This window comes from Coregonus lavaretus, assembly GCF_964263955.1.
Source record: "Coregonus lavaretus genome assembly, chromosome: 29".
Taxonomy (NCBI): Eukaryota; Metazoa; Chordata; class Actinopteri; order Salmoniformes; family Salmonidae; genus Coregonus; species Coregonus lavaretus.
The window spans coordinates 31,750,148-31,767,677 of NC_140016.1; the positions used below are offsets into that span (position 1 = coordinate 31,750,148).

Below are 17,530 nucleotides of genomic sequence, written 5' to 3' on the forward strand. Positions count from 1 at the left end.
CTCCCCTGCTCACCTAGCCCTTTTGTTTCCTGTTTCTTTCGCTCTCCCTCTCTTGTGCTTTCCCTCCATCATATATTTTGTACTTGTGGCAAAACATGATCAAAGAGGTGTCATCAGTCCTGTTGGGTGTATCCCCATCGCTGATGTTTTTTAATATGTGTATTGTGGAGTACTGTTTCATAATTTTGAACGAGCCCTAAATCACTCCACTTGGGTATAGGGTTCCCTAGACTGATAGCAGGGTTAGTTCGACTTAATTACCCGCTCCAATATCAGTGTCTGCAGATATGAACAACCCTGTCAATACCAGTAATACTTTGAATGAGACTTGAAGCTTCAGAAAGCAAACTGAAAGTAAGGCCAATTGAAATAAAAACCTCTGCTCCAAGGTTATAAATGTGAGCGAAGCCTGTAAAAGTTGAGCAAATGGTCTTGCTGATTACCTCGGCTGATCAGCACAGGGCCTGGTTTCCAGAGCAGCTGGTGAAGGAGCTTCGTGGGACTGACCACACATCAGTTTTCAACATGGTTGAAGACCATTCTAATTGGACAAATTTCATCACAACTACCTTGTGAAATGCGGCAAATCAAAGGCGTATTTGGGGTTGGGGTTTATCTTAAGGGGACGATGATGATTTGAAGTCAGTGCCTCTCTTACCCATGCCGCTCCTTCTGATATTCCCATCTTTATCATTTGCTGTTTGCTATTTGTTGAAGTCAATTTTGTTTCAAATAATTTGCTATTTGTTGAAGTCAATTTTGGTTCAAATAATTTGCTATTTGTTGAAGTCAATTTTGTTTCAAGTGAGCACCTATTTCTTATCATGTGGTTCGCAACTGTGCATAATACTGAGCAATGTACACATGGGTGTTGTCTGTCTGTCTGTCTGTCTATGTGTGTGTGTGTGCGTGCCTCCGTGTGTGTGTCTCAAAGGCATGTTTGATTAAGGTGTGCCGGTGAGCCATATCAACAGCAGGCTGATGAAAAGCGAGATGGAGTGAGTTCAACACACAGCTGAGCGTCCTGGGATGCATTAAGTAATTGCGTTCTAGCTCCACAGGGGGGATCTTAATAGCACCGTAGTGTTCATAGTACAACGTTGCTCAAATAGTTGCATACATCTCTAGACTGCGATCCGATGCGAGCGCGTCAACAGCTTACCCCTCCTTGACAAGAGCCTTGAAATGTTCAAGAGGGATGAAGCCAGTGTGTTTGTTTACATGGAAATGTTTCCCTTCTGTCTGTTTGTCTGTCTTTCTGTTTGTCTGTCTCTCCGTCTTTCTGTTTGTCTGTCTGTCAACACTGATAGGAAGGAGGAGGAGGACTAACCTCTATAAGAAAGATTATGGTACACATGACATTACATTTTGTAGAGATGTGGTTGTTCCTACACACTGTGTGATCCATAAACTGAAGATATCGTATCATTTATTTCATATGTATCATAAGTGTTCAAATCTTATCTTATATCGCAGAGAGATCTGATTGTAATCAATTCAGTAAATTGCAATGTTCTGGCATTATAGTGTACATATAGAAATGCAGTCCACAAGACATGTCAATCAATATAGTACATTACAGATCAAGTATATAGTGAAATGTTAAAGGAAAAATCCACCCAAGAAGCAAAGTGTCACTTGCCACATCATCATGATGATGCGTTTTATATCATCATGATGATGTGGAATGTGAAACTTTGCTTCTTGAAAGTCCAATATCTTGAAAACTTGAATGCTGACACGCAAAACATTGTGGGACTGTATCAACAGGGGACTAATTCCAAAAATACCAAAATATAGTTTTTGAGTGGAGTCATGCAATTCATTTGACATCAAGGAAGACATACATGAATGGTTATACAAGACTACAACATTCACTAACTGGATGTTAATACGCATGACCTATATGGAGAAATAAAAACCAAGCTATATTTGATAAAGGACCAAACTTCTGGAAGACAAGACATTCTTCTAACCTCAGGAGTATTGTGAAACAGTGAGTACTCTTCTACAATGCTATATCCTGTTATAATTGGTTCCAATTTGCAAAAATGCAATTTGTCATCGATTTAAGTTAGAAAGGATGTGAAATCCTCCCGTGGGTTTTGTTAAGCCCCAATTGACTATTGCCTCAGTACCTCGAGTGGTATTGAGGATATTTCCTGAAATAATTTTTTTTCAAAACTTTTCAAATGGTCCAAATACATAACACATTCCGCCAAAACCACACATGTATTATGGATCAAATTTAACAGCACTCCTTGAAGCCAGTGAGCAGAATGCTCTGCAGTAGCTTATGTTGAGAAAGCATGAGGATCCATTAATTGTCATTGCGCCACGAGTGATGAATAACACCAGAGTTGTCTTAATTTTGGCTAGCAGCATACCACCCTGCATCCCACTGCTGGCTTGCCTCTGAAGCTAAGCACAGTTGGCCCTGGTCAGTCCATGGATGGGAGACCAGATACTGCTGAAAAATATATCCCAATGCCTCAGAACATTGATTGGGGACATTGCCCTGTGTAGGGAGCTGTCTTTCAGAAATAATGTTAAACGGGTGTCCTGGCTCTCTGTGGTCACTAAAGATCCCATGGTACCTATCGTGAGGGTAGGGGTGTTATACCACATTCAAAACAACTCGGAAATCTCTGACTTCAGTGCGTTCAAAACAACTGGGAACTCAGAAAAAACGGGGAAAAATCGATTTGAACGGACATTCAATTCGGAATTCCACCTCTTTCTAGAGCTCTGACCTGAAGATCACTAAAGTCATGATTTTTCAGAGTTCCCAGTTTTTTTGAACGCGGCATTTACCCCGGTGTCCTGGCTAAATTCCCAATCTGGCCCTCATACCATCATGGCCACCTAATCATCCCCAGCTTCCAAGTGGCTCATTCATCCCCCCTCCTCTCCCCTGTAACTATTCCCCAGGTCATTTCTGTAAATGAGAATGTGTTCTCAGTCAACTTACTAGTAAAATAAGGGTTACATAAATAAATACAAATGCAGGCATGCAGGCCCAGAAAGCAACCCGTCTTTGTCTGCTGCTGCCCTGAAGGAGACAAGGCTGTCGCCTTTGATATTCTAATTATGATCCATAGAAAAGAGCCAGAGTTTAAGTAACCAATTTTTCTATCTCTGCAAATCCACACGCAGAACCAGGGATTATGGAGCCCATAGGAGTAGGTCAAATAAGAAAAGAGAATAGGCTGCTCAGATCTTTATTATGTTCTATATGGAGAAAGAACAATACTTTTAACGGTTTACTTAACTACCAGCGTAAATAACTTCAATCGGTGACATCAATGTGGTTCAAGGTGAATCCTTTTATTAGATGATATGCATTATGACATTTGCTGGTATACCCTCGACTTCTATAACTTGGTCTGACTTTTTCCACACGCATCACCTTTAGGCTGTGTCCCAGATGGCACCCTATTCCCTAGTTATGCACTATATAGGAAATAAGGTGCCAGTTGGGACACAACCTTAGACTGTGCAACGCCCCAAGGGCCTCCCACTCAGCAAAAGAGAAGTGACATGTTTTGCCTGTCGCCCACCATCTCCCTCTGGATCGATACTTCAGCCACTGACAGACAGTCAGCCAGAATGAAAATAAAGCATGTACACAGCTGTTTCCTTTTTCTCATCTATTCAGAAGTGTTTGATACTGAAATCAAGATACAGCGCAACAGTGATGTCTGCTGCCTTGGTACTTTACCATCCCCCTAAAGTTAAGGTGACATTGAATGTACAGTGTGTGGATGACATCTTTAGCCTTATCTGTCCTATACCTGATGTATTCAAGGATGACAATACATGAGACTAACTGCAGTGTGGCAGGCTTCATTTCTATCAGTAACTTGATCTAATTAAAAGCCATTACTCCTGCAAGATATTTACCTTACTGCGAGCTGATTATTTTTTTTAAATATGGGATGTCAATGAATTATGCACAGACGTTAGTGTCTTATCTTTAACAGTGACAAACAACGTAGCTGAGCTTTGAATATTCCACAAAGGTGTATGCAAAACAGGCACACATCCTAAATAGTTCACCAAATAGCTACCCGGACTATCTGCATTTACCCTTTTTGCACTAACTATGTTTGACTCTATGCACACACACTGAACTCTACCCACATAATCACACATACTTACACTGACACTCCAACTCATACACACACACACACACACACAGACACACACACACACACACACAGCACGTACACACAAGCACACTGTCGCCACACACACACTTCCACACCCTATTATCTATCATGTTGCCTAGTCACTTTACCCCTACCTATATGTACATACAGTATATACCTCAATTACCTCATACCCCTACACATCGACTCGGTACTGGTACCCCGTGTATATAGCCAAGCTATCGTTACTCATTGTGTATTTATTCCAAGTGTTACAAATTGTTTCTATTAATATATTAAAATAGATATTATTGTATTCTGCATTGTTGGGAAGGGCCCATAAGTAAGCATTTCACTGTTAGTCTACACCTGTTGTTTATGAAGCATGTGACAATTAAAATTTGATGGCCAGGCACGACTCCAACACCATCATTAAGTTTGCCGACGACACAACAGTGGTAGGCCTGATCACCGACAACGATGAGACAGCCTATAGGGAGGAGGTCAGAGACCTGGCCGTGTGGTGCCAGGACAACAACCTCTCCCTCAACGTGACCAAGACAAAGGAGATGATTGTGGACTACAGGAAAAAAAAGAGGACTGAGCACGCCCCCATTCTCATTGACGGGGCTGTAGTGGAACAGGTTGAGAGCTTCAAGTTCCTTGGTGTCCACATCACCAACAAACTATCATGGTCCAAACACACCAAGACAGTCGTGAAGAGGGCACGACAAAGCCTATTCCCCCTCAGGAGACTGAAAAGATTTGGCATGGGTCCTCAGATCCTCAAAAAATTCTACAGCTGCACCATCGAGAGCATCCTGACTGGTTGCATCACCGCCTGGTATGGCAACTGCTTGGCCTCCGACCGCAAGGCACTACAGAGGGTAGTGCGTACGGCCAAGTACATCACTGGGGCCAAGCTTCCTGCCATCCAGGACCTCTATACCAGGCGGTGTAAGAGGAAGGCCCTCAAAATTGTCAAAGACTCCAGCCACCCTAGTCATAGACTGTTCTCCCTGCTACCGCACGGCAAGCGGTACCGGAGTGCCAAGTCTAGGTCCAAAAGACTTCTCAACAGCTTCTACCCCCAAGCCATAAGACTCCTGAACAGCTAATCATGGCTACCCGGACTATTTGCACTGCCCCCCCACCCCATCCTTTTTACGCTGCTGCTACTCTGTTAATAATTTATGCATAGTCACTTTAACTCTACCCACATGTACATATTACCTCAACTACCTCAACTAGCCGGTGCCCCCGCACATTGACTCTGCAACGGTACCCCCCTGTATATATAGCCTCCCTACTGTTACTTTATTTTACTTCTGCTCTTTTTTTTCTCAACACTTTTTTAGTTGTTGTTTCATTTTTACTTTTTTTGTTAAAAATAAATGCACTGTTGGTTAAGAGCTGTAAGTAAGCATTTCACTGTAATGTCTGCACCTGTTGTATTCGGCGCATGTGACCAATAAAATTTGATTTGATTTGATTTGATTTGATTTGTAAGAGAGGTGTCACTTTCATTGGAATTGTAGGCTCATTCTGCATTTACTGCTGCTATTCACAAAATGGTACTATATTGGTAAATATACTGAATCAACAGATTTACTATACGAGGGAATTTATGGTATTAGATTTTAAATGTGTGCATAGGACTGAAATAACATTTAGTTGTGTTAAGACAAGTGCTACACTATCTTAAGTGATGGTAGACAGCTCCATCATTGTGTTTCACAAAACTATTTGTATATCTTGTTTTTTTAAGTTTTACATTCACTCACATCTAATACGTCTGTGTATAATTCATTGACATCCCATATTTAAAAAAAATAATCAGCTAGCAGTAAGGTAAATATCTGCAACAATGAATTGCAAAGGTTAAAATGATCACAAAACCTTTTTCAAGGCTGGTGGTATTTGAAGTCTCGGTATAGTGGCTATCTTTACTGTGGTAAAGGGAACACAGAGGCATCGTTTTCCATGCACATAAAAGCATGAGGTCCGTAGCTTTAATGGGTTTACCTGGTCAATATAATCCTAACTGAATGTGTAACACATTAGCCTTATCTGAATTGAGCTTTGGGTGAAAAGTGGGCATTCAAAAGTACTATGAATGCTAAGGGACTGAAAGGCTGGAATAACATTCAACTCCATAGCGTTTAGTAGGCTATCTCACATAGACTAAGAGATGGCTAACATACTGAAATCATATCAATCTCACCATTGCTTGGTTGAATCCTACAGAATAAATGGGTGACCGACGTTGGTTCAATTATTTGAATTCTATTTCGTTCTGTTTTTTTCTGTGGCCTCAATGCGCACAGATGGTATTAGATTTTAAATGTGTGCATAGGACTGAAATAACATTTAGTTGTGTTAAGACAAGTGCTACACTATCTTAAGTGATGGTAGACAGCTCCATCATTGTGTTTCACCAAACTATTTGTATATCTTATTTTTTTTAGTTTTACATTCACTCAGCTACGTTGTTTGTCACTGTTAAAGATAAGACACTAACGTCTGTGCATAATTCATTGACATCCCATATTTAAAAAAAAAAAAATCAGCTAGCAGTAAGGTAAATATCTGCAACAATGAATTGCAAAGGTTAAAATGATCACAAAACCTTTTTCAAGGCTGGTGGTATTTGAAGTCTCGGTATAGTGGCTATCTTTACTGTGGTAAAGGGAACACAGAGGCATCGTTTTCCATGCACATAAAAGCATGAGGTCTGTAGCTTTAATGGGTTTACCTGGTCAATATAATCCTAACTGAATGTGTAACACATTAGCCTTATCTGAATTGAGCTTTGGGTGAAAAGTGGGCATTCAAAAGTACTATGAATGCTAAGGGACTGAAAGGCTGGAATAACATTCAACTCCATAGTGTTTAGTAGGCTATCTCACATAGACTAAGAGATGGCTAACATACTGAAATCATATAAATCTCACCATTGCTTGGTTGAATCCTACAGAATAAATGGGTGACCGACGTCGGTTCAATTATTTGAATTCTATTTCGTTCTGTTTTTTTCTGTGGCCTCAATGCGCACATTGTACAGTTTCTAGAGACATAAATCATATCCAGAAAAATATAAATGCAAAATGTAAATGAAAAAATATAAATGCAACGTGTAAAGTGTTGGTCCCATGTTTCATGAGCTGAAATAAAAGACCCCAGAAATGTTCCATACGCACATAAAATTATTTATTTCTCTCAAATGTTGTGCATGAATTTGTTTGCAACCCTGTTACTGAGCATTTCTCCTTTGCCAAGACAATCCATCCATCTGACAAGTGTGGCATATCAAGAAGCTGATTAAACAGCATGATTATTACACAGATGTACCTTGTGCTGGGGACAATCAAAGGCCACTCTAAAATGTGCAGTTTTGTCACACAATACAATGCCACAGATATCTCAAGTTTTGGAGCATGCAATTGGCATGATGACTGCAGGAATGTCCACCAGAGCTGTTGCCAGAGAATTTAATGTACATTTCTCTACCATAAGCCGCCTCCAACGTCGTTTTAGAGAATTTGGCAGTACGTCCAACCGGCCTCACAACTGCAGACCACGTGTAACCACACCAGCCCAGGACCTCCACATCCGGCTTCTTCACCTACGGGATCATCTGAGACCAGCCACCTGGACAGCTGATGAAACTGAGGAGTATTTCTGGCTGTAAGAAAGCCCTTTTGAAGGGAAAAATTCATTCTGATTGTCTGGGCCTGGCTCCCCAGTGGGTGGGCCTATGGCTGCTCCCCTGCCCAGTCATGTGAAATCCATAGATTAGGGCCTAATGAATGTATTTCAATTGACTGATTTCCTTAAATGATCTGTAACTCAGTAAAATCGATGAAATTGTTGCATGTTGCATTTATATTTTTGTTCAGTATATTTTTGCTCATAGAACATGGTAATTAACTACAATGACCACAATGTTTCTTTTACGACTGCTATCGAAGAGAGATTAATGTTTGATCGTGAGGTGATATAGAGAACAGCTGTTGCTTTGCATAAAACAATTAATAAAAGTCCCATGTTAGTAGTGACTGCCCATTACTGCTTATCACTTATTAGCCATCGTTTATTAATATTACAAAGTAAATAAGGCAAAATTTTATTAATACCAACTATCAATCACTTAGATCATGTATTTTCCTGTAAATATGGCATACTTTTATTAATACCAACTATCAATCACTTAGATAATGTCTTTTCAAGTAAAGATAAATGCTTTACCACAGAGGAAAGACTTTGTCATAGAAAATCTCTCATTTCCTTTTCTTTTTCAGTTTCAGCCTGAAGAAACTTGGGGGAGAAGTTAAAAAAGTGAGTAATTGGAGCTAGTGCATCACAACTCTTCAAGGAAGTTGAGCTCTCCACAGATTTTACCCATATCCTTTCTTGATTTGATTCGCCTGAAGGGCAACTCCCCCGCTTAAGCCTGACTAGGAGAGGAACAACACAAGAAAAATACTATGCCAGTTTGCCATTTACACTTGTAACATTTCTTGTCTCTCCTAGAAATGCTTTACATACAAAGTGCTGATGAGCGACCAATTTTACAATGGGGAACTTCATTATGCATTATTTTTCTTGCCGTGATGTGTCAACCCCAGTGAAATGTCAGAGGATATTGAGCCAGTTGGAAATGTCAGACTGGGATGTTTTGAGAAAGGGAATTAGGCAAGAAAAGGTAGGACAATATGTGTTAGTGTTACTTAGTTTGGCCAAGAGTAACTGACATCATTATGTTGTACTAGAGATTGGGGGTTTGGTTTTAGCTCTTTCAATATTTGCTCTGTGTCTTGTTTTATACAGCGACATTGACTCAATATTTAAAATACTGCATTTACCCATCTCTCACTACCGTGTTGCCATGTTGGGCCCAATTTTTCAAGAATATAGATATAGTTGTTCAGTGTATACCTGGCAACCACACAAGTAGTTTTAAACGTCAGCGAAATAGCAAAGTAAAGGACTTTACTACACTGAACAAAAATATAAACGCAACATTCAACAATTTCAACGATTTTACTGAGTTACAGTTCATTTAAGGAAATCAGTCAATTGAAATGAATTCATTAGGCCCTAATCTATGGATTTCACATGACTGGGCAGGGGAGCAGCCATAGGCCCACCCACTTGGGAGCCAGGCCCAGCCAATCAGAATGAATTTTTCCCTTCAAAAGGGCTTTATTACAGCCAGAAATACTCCTCAGTTTCATCAGCTGTCCAGGTGGCTGTTCTCAGATGATCCCGTAGGTGAAGAAGCCGGATGTGGAGGTCCTGGGCTGGTGTGGTTACACGTGGTCTGCAGTTGTGAGGCCGGTTGGACGTACTGCCAAATTCTCTAAAACGACGTTGGAGGCGGCTTATGGTAGATAAATGGATGTGGAAGTCCTGGGCTTGCGTGGTTACACGTGGTCTGCGGTTGTGAGGCCGGTTGGACGTACTGTACAATTCTGTAAAAACTATGTTTTTATGGTAGATAGATTAATATAAAAATATCTGGCAACAGCTCTGGTGGACATTCCTGAAGTCAGCATGCCAATTGCACGCTCCCTCAAAACTTGAGACATCTGTGGCATTTGTTTACATCCCTGTTAGTGAGCATTTCTCCTTTACCAAGATAATCCATCCACCTGACAGGTGTGGCATATCAATAATCTGATTAAACAGCTCATTACACAGGTGCACCTTGTGTTGGGGACAAACCTGCACATTCTAGAGTGACCTTTTATTGTCCCCAACACAAGGTGCACCTGTGTAATGAGCTGTTTAATCAGATTATTGATATGCCACACCTGTCAGGTGGATGGATTATCTTGGTAAAGGAGAAATGCTCACTAACAGGGATGTAAACAAATGTCTGTGCGTATGGAACATTTCTGTGATCTTTTATTTCAGCTCATGAAACATGGGACCAACACTTTGGATTTATATTTTTGTTCAGTACATATTACCCTTAAAGTCCCAGTGCAGTCAATTTTCCTGTGTTTTATTTATATTTCTACACTATGAGGTTGGAATAAAACTGTGAAATTGTGAAAATGATGAATGTCCTTTTAGTGTAAGAGTTGTTTGAAAAGACCGCCTGAAACTTCAGCTTGTTTTGGTGGTAAATTAGTTAATAGACCAATAAGAAAGAGAGTTCCAAACCTCTCTGCCAATAACAGCTAGTTTTCAGTTTTCCACTCCCAGACATTACTAGCTAAATTCTTGCTTGAGAAATAGCCTTTGTTAAAAATAAATGTGTATTTCTTTTTGACCATTTTAATAGAAAACTATCACAGTAAGGTACTTAATTGTTACCCAGAAATAATTTAATATTGAAATAAAAATGACTGCATTGGACCTTTAAATAGCCTATGATTAAGTTTAAATCTCCCAGATGGAGAGTTCTACCGATGAGGACAAGTGTCTTGCCATTCACAGAGATATCATCCATGTCAACTCTAATTGAAACTAAATTAGAATCCATTTACTTTATAGTTGCCATAAGGATAATAAGTTGATGCCGGTTTCAGAACCTTATTCTAATAAATAATAAGGATGTTAGATGGTCACTTAGTTGAGTTATTATTAACATCCTTTTGGCATTGGGGGATGGCGGGCAAACACAGACAGATAGAGCTGGGGGGCTACTGCTGTATCTCAATTGGTAATTGTCTTGCCCGAGAAAAATTAAATAAAGAATTGCCTACCTGCAATCAACCCATGGTAACTATTGTATAGGACTGTCTAGAATAATAATAATAATAATAATAATAATAATATGCCATTTAGCAGACGCTTTTATCCAAAGCGACTTACAGTCATGCGTGCATACATTTTTGTAATGGTGCTGTGTAAACAGTAATGGTTAACAGTTTCATCCACTTTGCTGTCACATAAAGGCATAGATTAGCTATAAGGCTTTTAACAATATGTGCTTGAAAGCATGTAATGTCTACTGCCCAAGTCCACACAACCTGTGGAATGTATGGTTCTTTGAATTTCCTTGCCAAAGAAAATTCAAGCAGGAAAAAGTAAATGGTAATGCATAGAAAATAGAAAAATATGGACATTCCACTCTGGACTCAAATGCACACTTGAATGGTTTACACAATGCATTGAGGAATAAATTGATGTTGCCAACCTTCCCACCTTGAATTACAATAAACCGATCTCCAACATATAAGCATTTGCAGTTGGTCCTGCCACTCACCGAAAGCTGTGTAGAACTCTGCCTTTGTCAGGTGCTCATCGTCGTTGATGTCGTTGTATTTGAGAAGGTCAAACAGGGTGCACTCAGAGACATCCTTGGACAGACCTTCCTGCTTGATGACCTGCAACAGAAAAATGCATTTAGACCTTGCCTTTTAAGAGGGGCATTATGCAACTTACAGTTAAAGCTAAGTCTAGGCCTGGGGTCTTCTTGGTCTGGGGTTTCTTTTTTCTTGTACTTTTTTTCCCCGTCTCCTTTTTTTTGGAGTGCCGAAACTTGGGAACCACTCAATGATCTGGGATTTCTAATGTTACAGCATAGAGCATGCAAAGTAACACAATCAGGTGCCACAAAGAGTTGGCTCAGAACAGTGCAGCATGACTGGCCCTTAAAAGTACACGGAGAGCTAACATTGATGACATGCATGTCAGTCTCTCCTGGCTCAGAGTGGAAGAGAGATTGACTTCTTCACTGCTTGTTTTTGTGAGAGGTGTCGACGAGCTGAATGTACCGAGCTGTCTGTTTGGAATACTGGCACACAGCTCAGACACCCATGCATACCCCACAAGACATGCCATCAGAGGTCTCTTCACAGTCCCCAAGTCCAGAACGGACTATGGGAGGCGCACAGTACTACATAGAGCCATGACTACATGGAACTCTATTCCACATCAGGTAACTGATGCAAGCAGTAGAATCAGATTTTAAAAAACAGGTAAAAATACACCTTGTGGAACAGCGGGGACTGTGAAGAGACACACAGGTACATACACACATGACACTCACTCTACAGTCGTGGTCAAAAGTTTTGAGAATGACACAAGTATTGGTCTTCACAAAGTTTGCTGCTTCAGTGTTTTTAGATATTTTTGTCAGATGTTAATATGGTATACTGAAGTATAATTACAAGCATTCCATAAGTGTCAAAGGTTTTTATTGACAATTACATTAAGTTTATGCAAAGAGTCAATATTTGCAGTGTTGACCCTTCTTTTTCAAGACCTCTGCAATCCACCCTGGCATGCTGTCAATTAACTTCTGGGCCACATCCTGACTGATGGCAGCCCATTCTTGCATAATCAATGCTTGGAGTTTGTCAGAATTTGTGGGGTTTTGTTTGTCCACCCGCCTCTTGAGGATTGACCACCAAGTTCTCAATGGGATTAAGGTCTGGGGAGTTTCCTGGCCATGGACCCAAAATGTCGATGTTTTGTTCCCCGAGCCACTTAGTTATCACTTTTGCCTTATGGCAAGGTGCTCCATCATGCTGGAAAAGGCATTGGTCGTCACCAAACTGTTCATGGATGGTTGGGAGAAGTTGCTCTCGGAGCATGTGTTGGTACCATTCTTTATTCTTGGCTGTGTTGGTACTCACAACCACTATAAACCAACTGCTTTAACAGACTGCGCCACCAATCAGTCATAGCAGTTGTAAATAAAATACTACAAGTTGACATGACCACCATTGTCATCTATTTCTTGTTACGATTGATGTAGCTATGAATATAAACTATAATCCTCATAGCCTACAGCTTTATTTTCTTCGTATTCGTAAAAGCACATACAGTGGGGAGAACAAGTATTTGATACACTGCCGATTTTGCAGGTTTTCCTACTTACAAAGCATGTAGAGGTCTGTCATTTTTATCATAGGTACACTTCAACTGTGAGAGACGGAATCTAAAACAAAAATCCAGAAAATCACATTGTATGATTTTTATGTAATCAATTTGCATTTTATTGCATGACATAAGTATTTGATCACCTACCAACCAGTAAGAATTCTGGCTCTCACAGACCTGTTAGTTTTTCTTTAAGAAGCCCTCCTGTTCTCCACTCATTACCTGTATTAACTGCACCTGTTTGAACTCGTTACCTGTATAAAAGACACCTGTCCACACACTCAATTAAACAGACTCCAACCTCTCCACAGTGGCCAAGACCAGAGAGCTGTGTAATGACATCAGGGATAAAATTGTAGACCTGCACAAGGCTGGGATGGGCTACAGGACAATAGGCAAGCAGCTTGGTGAGAAGGCAACAACTGTTGTTTATTAGAAAATGGAAGAAGTTCAAGATGACGGTCAATCACCCTCGGTCTGGGGCTCCATGCAAGATCTCACCTCGCTTTACACTTTAACTACAGCACCAGGCTCACGTGGACTGAACAATAGACTAGCCTGGGCAAATGGAAAGTACTAGTGCTTACACCTATACACAACTTCTTATAAAGTCATCTAAAACATAACTGTGTACCAAAATGGATTATGATAATAGCTAATCACATTTTATAAAAGAATGAAAACTAAAATAGTTCGTCATGCATGATTAGCATGATCACTAACGTTTGCTATTTCAATTGATCGATAGCTGAGCTAGCCTAAATGTTAACGGCTTGTGCATATACTTGGTTCAGTGTGAACACGCACAAAATGCTAGCAATAGCTTAGCTAGCCTTATAGCTAACGGTTTTATACAACTTCTCACGACGATTTGAAACGTAGTTCTTCTTCCATAGAATGGCGGTAGCTCTTCACATTCCGTTCGAGCTCCTTTTTAACATGTTGGCGCCCACTGGTGTAGAATGTGAGGTTAGGAGAGGGACTAAGATAGAATATTGAGTTTTGATTGGCTCAACATAAACTGCTCGTCATGCAGCTTCTGACAGCTGATTTGTAATAGCAGTCAACTTTTAAACAGATCACAATATAATATTAAATGATTGGTTACTGGAATCTCACCAGTAACGATAAGTATTCAACATTAGTTGACCTGCATTACATGAGGAAACCCCTTTTCATGCTGCAAAGACTCTCTTGTTATGTTTTATAAATGGTTTGAAATATGACAAGTTGGATCTATCTCACCTTCAGGCTGACTTTCACTCATCCATCATTCTAGATCAGCTGTCATGAAGCTTGACAAAATATGACAGTGTTGGGGAGTAGTGAACTACTACATTTTGCAGTAGCTTGGTGGTAGTTGAACTAAATTCTAGGTAGTGTTTTCTGTAGTGAATTATTTTTTTGCCATGTAGCGGTGTAGCTAACTACTGGAACTACACTACTTTTTTTGCAAAAGAGAAGAAATTATGGGCTTATTTGTCGGCTTCAGACCTGCCTAATTCTCACTTGAAACATTGTTTTTGCAATTTGTAGTCTATGACATTTTAGATTTAGGTTTGATCATTTTTCCCAAAGTAGCTTGGATGTAGTTAAGTAAACTATATATTTTTAACTATATAGCTTTTGTGTAGCTTAACTTCTTCTAGTGTGAAGTAATTTGTAGTTTGGTAAACTATGATTTCAGAGTAGCTTCCCCAGCACTGCTGCCTAATGTATCATCATCAACTATGTCTTGTTCTTTGCAACGTTGGCTCTTACTGAACTAAAAGTGTAAACTATAAAGAATTATCAACATTTGTGTGATGATTGAACCTCATATGTTGAATTCAAAAATGTTCTTAAAGCCATTTGTGTATGATAATGCACTAGAAATGTATTTACATTGACCTCTATCACTTCACAGTACATTACACCACTTGCTATAAGCATTCATAAAAGTGTATGCCTCCTTTAAGACAATTTGTAACAATTGGCAATTGGATGCATTCATAATGCAATAGACACAGTTGGTTCAGAGAAAGTGTTATCAAAAACATGGTATTCCAAAGTATTCCCTGCCTTTCTGAACCACCACATGGTGGACGGTTTGATTCAGGGAGATGGTAATATTAGCGGGGGCTGTGAATGATCCCAGTCTTCTCACACCATCTCTTAAATGTCCCGTCCAGAAATCAAACCATCTTTACCCTGCTCTGTAGTTGATGTTCAGGTTTGATGTACTGGAGGAATCGACACTATCTGATTGAGTCAACATAAGGAATGCAGCCGGAGTCCGTGTCAAATTAACACCTCTTTTACAATTAACAATTACACAAATAGCAGACTCGTAAAAGAGGGCTGAAATGATCGGTCACATCAAATTTGTATAATTTAACCTGGCAAAACATGAAGAGAGAAGAAATTAGTATTTCACTGATTGAATTCTCAGCCATGAGTGACTTCTGAGATGTGGCATAGTTTTGAGGACCTCTGAGATGTGGCATAGTTTTGACAACTTCTGAGATGTGGCAACGTTTTGAGGATTTCTGAGATGTAGCAAAGTTTTGAGGACTTCTGAGATTTGGCATAGTTTTGAGGACTTCTGAGATGTGGCATAGTTTTGAGGACTTCTGAGATGTGGCATAGATTTAAAGACTTCTGAGATGTGGAATAGTTTTGAGGACTTCTGAGATGTGGCATAGTTCAAGGACTTCTTGAGATGTTGCATAGTTTGAGGACTTCTTGAGATGTGGCATAGATTGAGGTCAACTGTGTCAACGTCTGAGATTCAGAATTAATGATTGCAGTGCTTTTGTAAACAAGACAAAGACGTGAGGCTTAGAATAGCTACTACATTTTTCTGCATTTAATACCAGTTTGTACTGTATTTGTTCTGTGTCACCATTGCCATATGTTTCAAGGTTTAAGAGAGACCTTAGCATTTTCCTATGAGTAATGCCTTAAAACCAACATGGCATTACTCAATCTGTGCAGTGGATGTTTGTGGACAGACTTTGACATTAAAACACCTGGATAGATGATGGCTCATAGCTTTGTGTCTAGCCCTCAGTGTCATCCGTAATTTAATACCTTTGGTACCTATGGTAAGTGCCTGAAGCAACTTTCCAATGTGTCAACTGGGAATATTTGCATAGTCAAAGAAAGCCCAGCACAACATTACATTTTCTCTTTCATTATGGATTTCACCCACTGTGCATTGATTTATGCTCTCATCTCCGAGCTGAAAGCATTGCTGTTATGTAAAAACAAAAAAAACTAAGATATAGTTAAATATCAGAGCTGTTGGCAGTAATCAAATGGGGCACTTTTGATTCAAAAGAGTGAATGCATAAGAATATGAATCAAGCTAGTTTTCTCTCTCACATCAGTCTAATAGAGACAGGAGTAATCAGAGTGCCACTGGATATATTAGTATGAAACTGAGAGCAGTTGAAAGGTTATTTAAACCAGCAGTGGTTGCTTACTTATTCAATAATCTAAATGCATGGCATATAAACCAGTCCTCAGGTACTGCGAAACATTAATTTATTATGCATAAAATGTCTTCCACACTCAACCACACTTTCTGGAAGTAACGGTCAAAGCCGACATTCTCCCACGAGTGGAACGTTCCTTTGACCTGGATTATTATATTTCTATATCACCTCGCTTTCTGAAGCAAAGACCAACTAGAAAGGGAATAACAGTGAAAATAATACAGAGGGCATCAAGATGGCTCCTATAGTAAATTCCTAGGAGGCTATAGTAAACACAATGTTTAGGTTCTGTTTGTTTACCCTTTTTTCATATCAGGCTACTGACATGTGGGACATTTACTGTGGCTTTATTGTCCACCCTCATGTCCTCACCAGTGATAGTTTGTTACTCCTTCGTGTGTAGTAAACACAATGTTTAGGTTTCATTGGTTTTCCTTTTTTCTTTCTAACACTTAGTGACATCCAAGTCCCGCCCTCATCTCCTCACCTGTGATAATTCGCTGCTGTCTACTCTCCCGCTACCATCGGCGTCGAAGCGCTTAAACAGAAGGTCGACCAGCTTCTTCCTGGTGGCCATGTTGTCTTTGTGGCCCCCACGGTTGCCAGTTTCCATGTATCTCTGGTCATGCAGGTTCAGAATTTTGGTCTTCAGCCTCTGGTAGTCACTCAGTCTGCAGTTGTCATCTGAGGAACAAGAACAAGAGAGAAGAAGTTAGAATCTAAAATGGCTGAATCATGTAAAGTGAGACCCATATAAAGTCAATGGGCACACCCAGACGTGCCATACCCATAGTTGGTACAAGGACACTAACATCTCAGATTTCTCCTGTTTTTATTTTATTTTCATATATTAAATTATTTACTAAACAATTTTTAAGCCCACATTCTATCATCATTATTTATAAAAAGTGGTATTTTGTGGAGGGGGCACACTAACTGGACCATATTTTACCTATCAGCTAACCACATCATATGTTATAGCAATCTCAGTCGATGACACAGTCGATAACATGGCACACAACCATTGGTTAATGCATGCAACGTCCAAGCAGTGGAACA

The 17,530-nt window shown here is 39.9% G+C and overlaps 1 protein-coding gene across 1 annotated transcript in view; it reads right to left on the minus strand.

The window, feature by feature from the left end:
* The window catches only part of LOC311104630 (follistatin-related protein 5-like), a gene marked incomplete at its 5' end in the record, with an annotated part of 105,792 nt that overhangs the window by 59,049 nt on the left and 29,213 nt on the right, over positions 1-17,530 (minus strand). The window contains 2 exons of the mRNA XM_084146484.1: positions 11,371-11,491; positions 16,959-17,155. Of these exons, the coding sequence (XP_084002610.1) occupies positions 11,371-11,491; positions 16,959-17,155 (318 nt within the window). The remainder of the gene's footprint in view (positions 1-11,370; positions 11,492-16,958; positions 17,156-17,530) is intronic.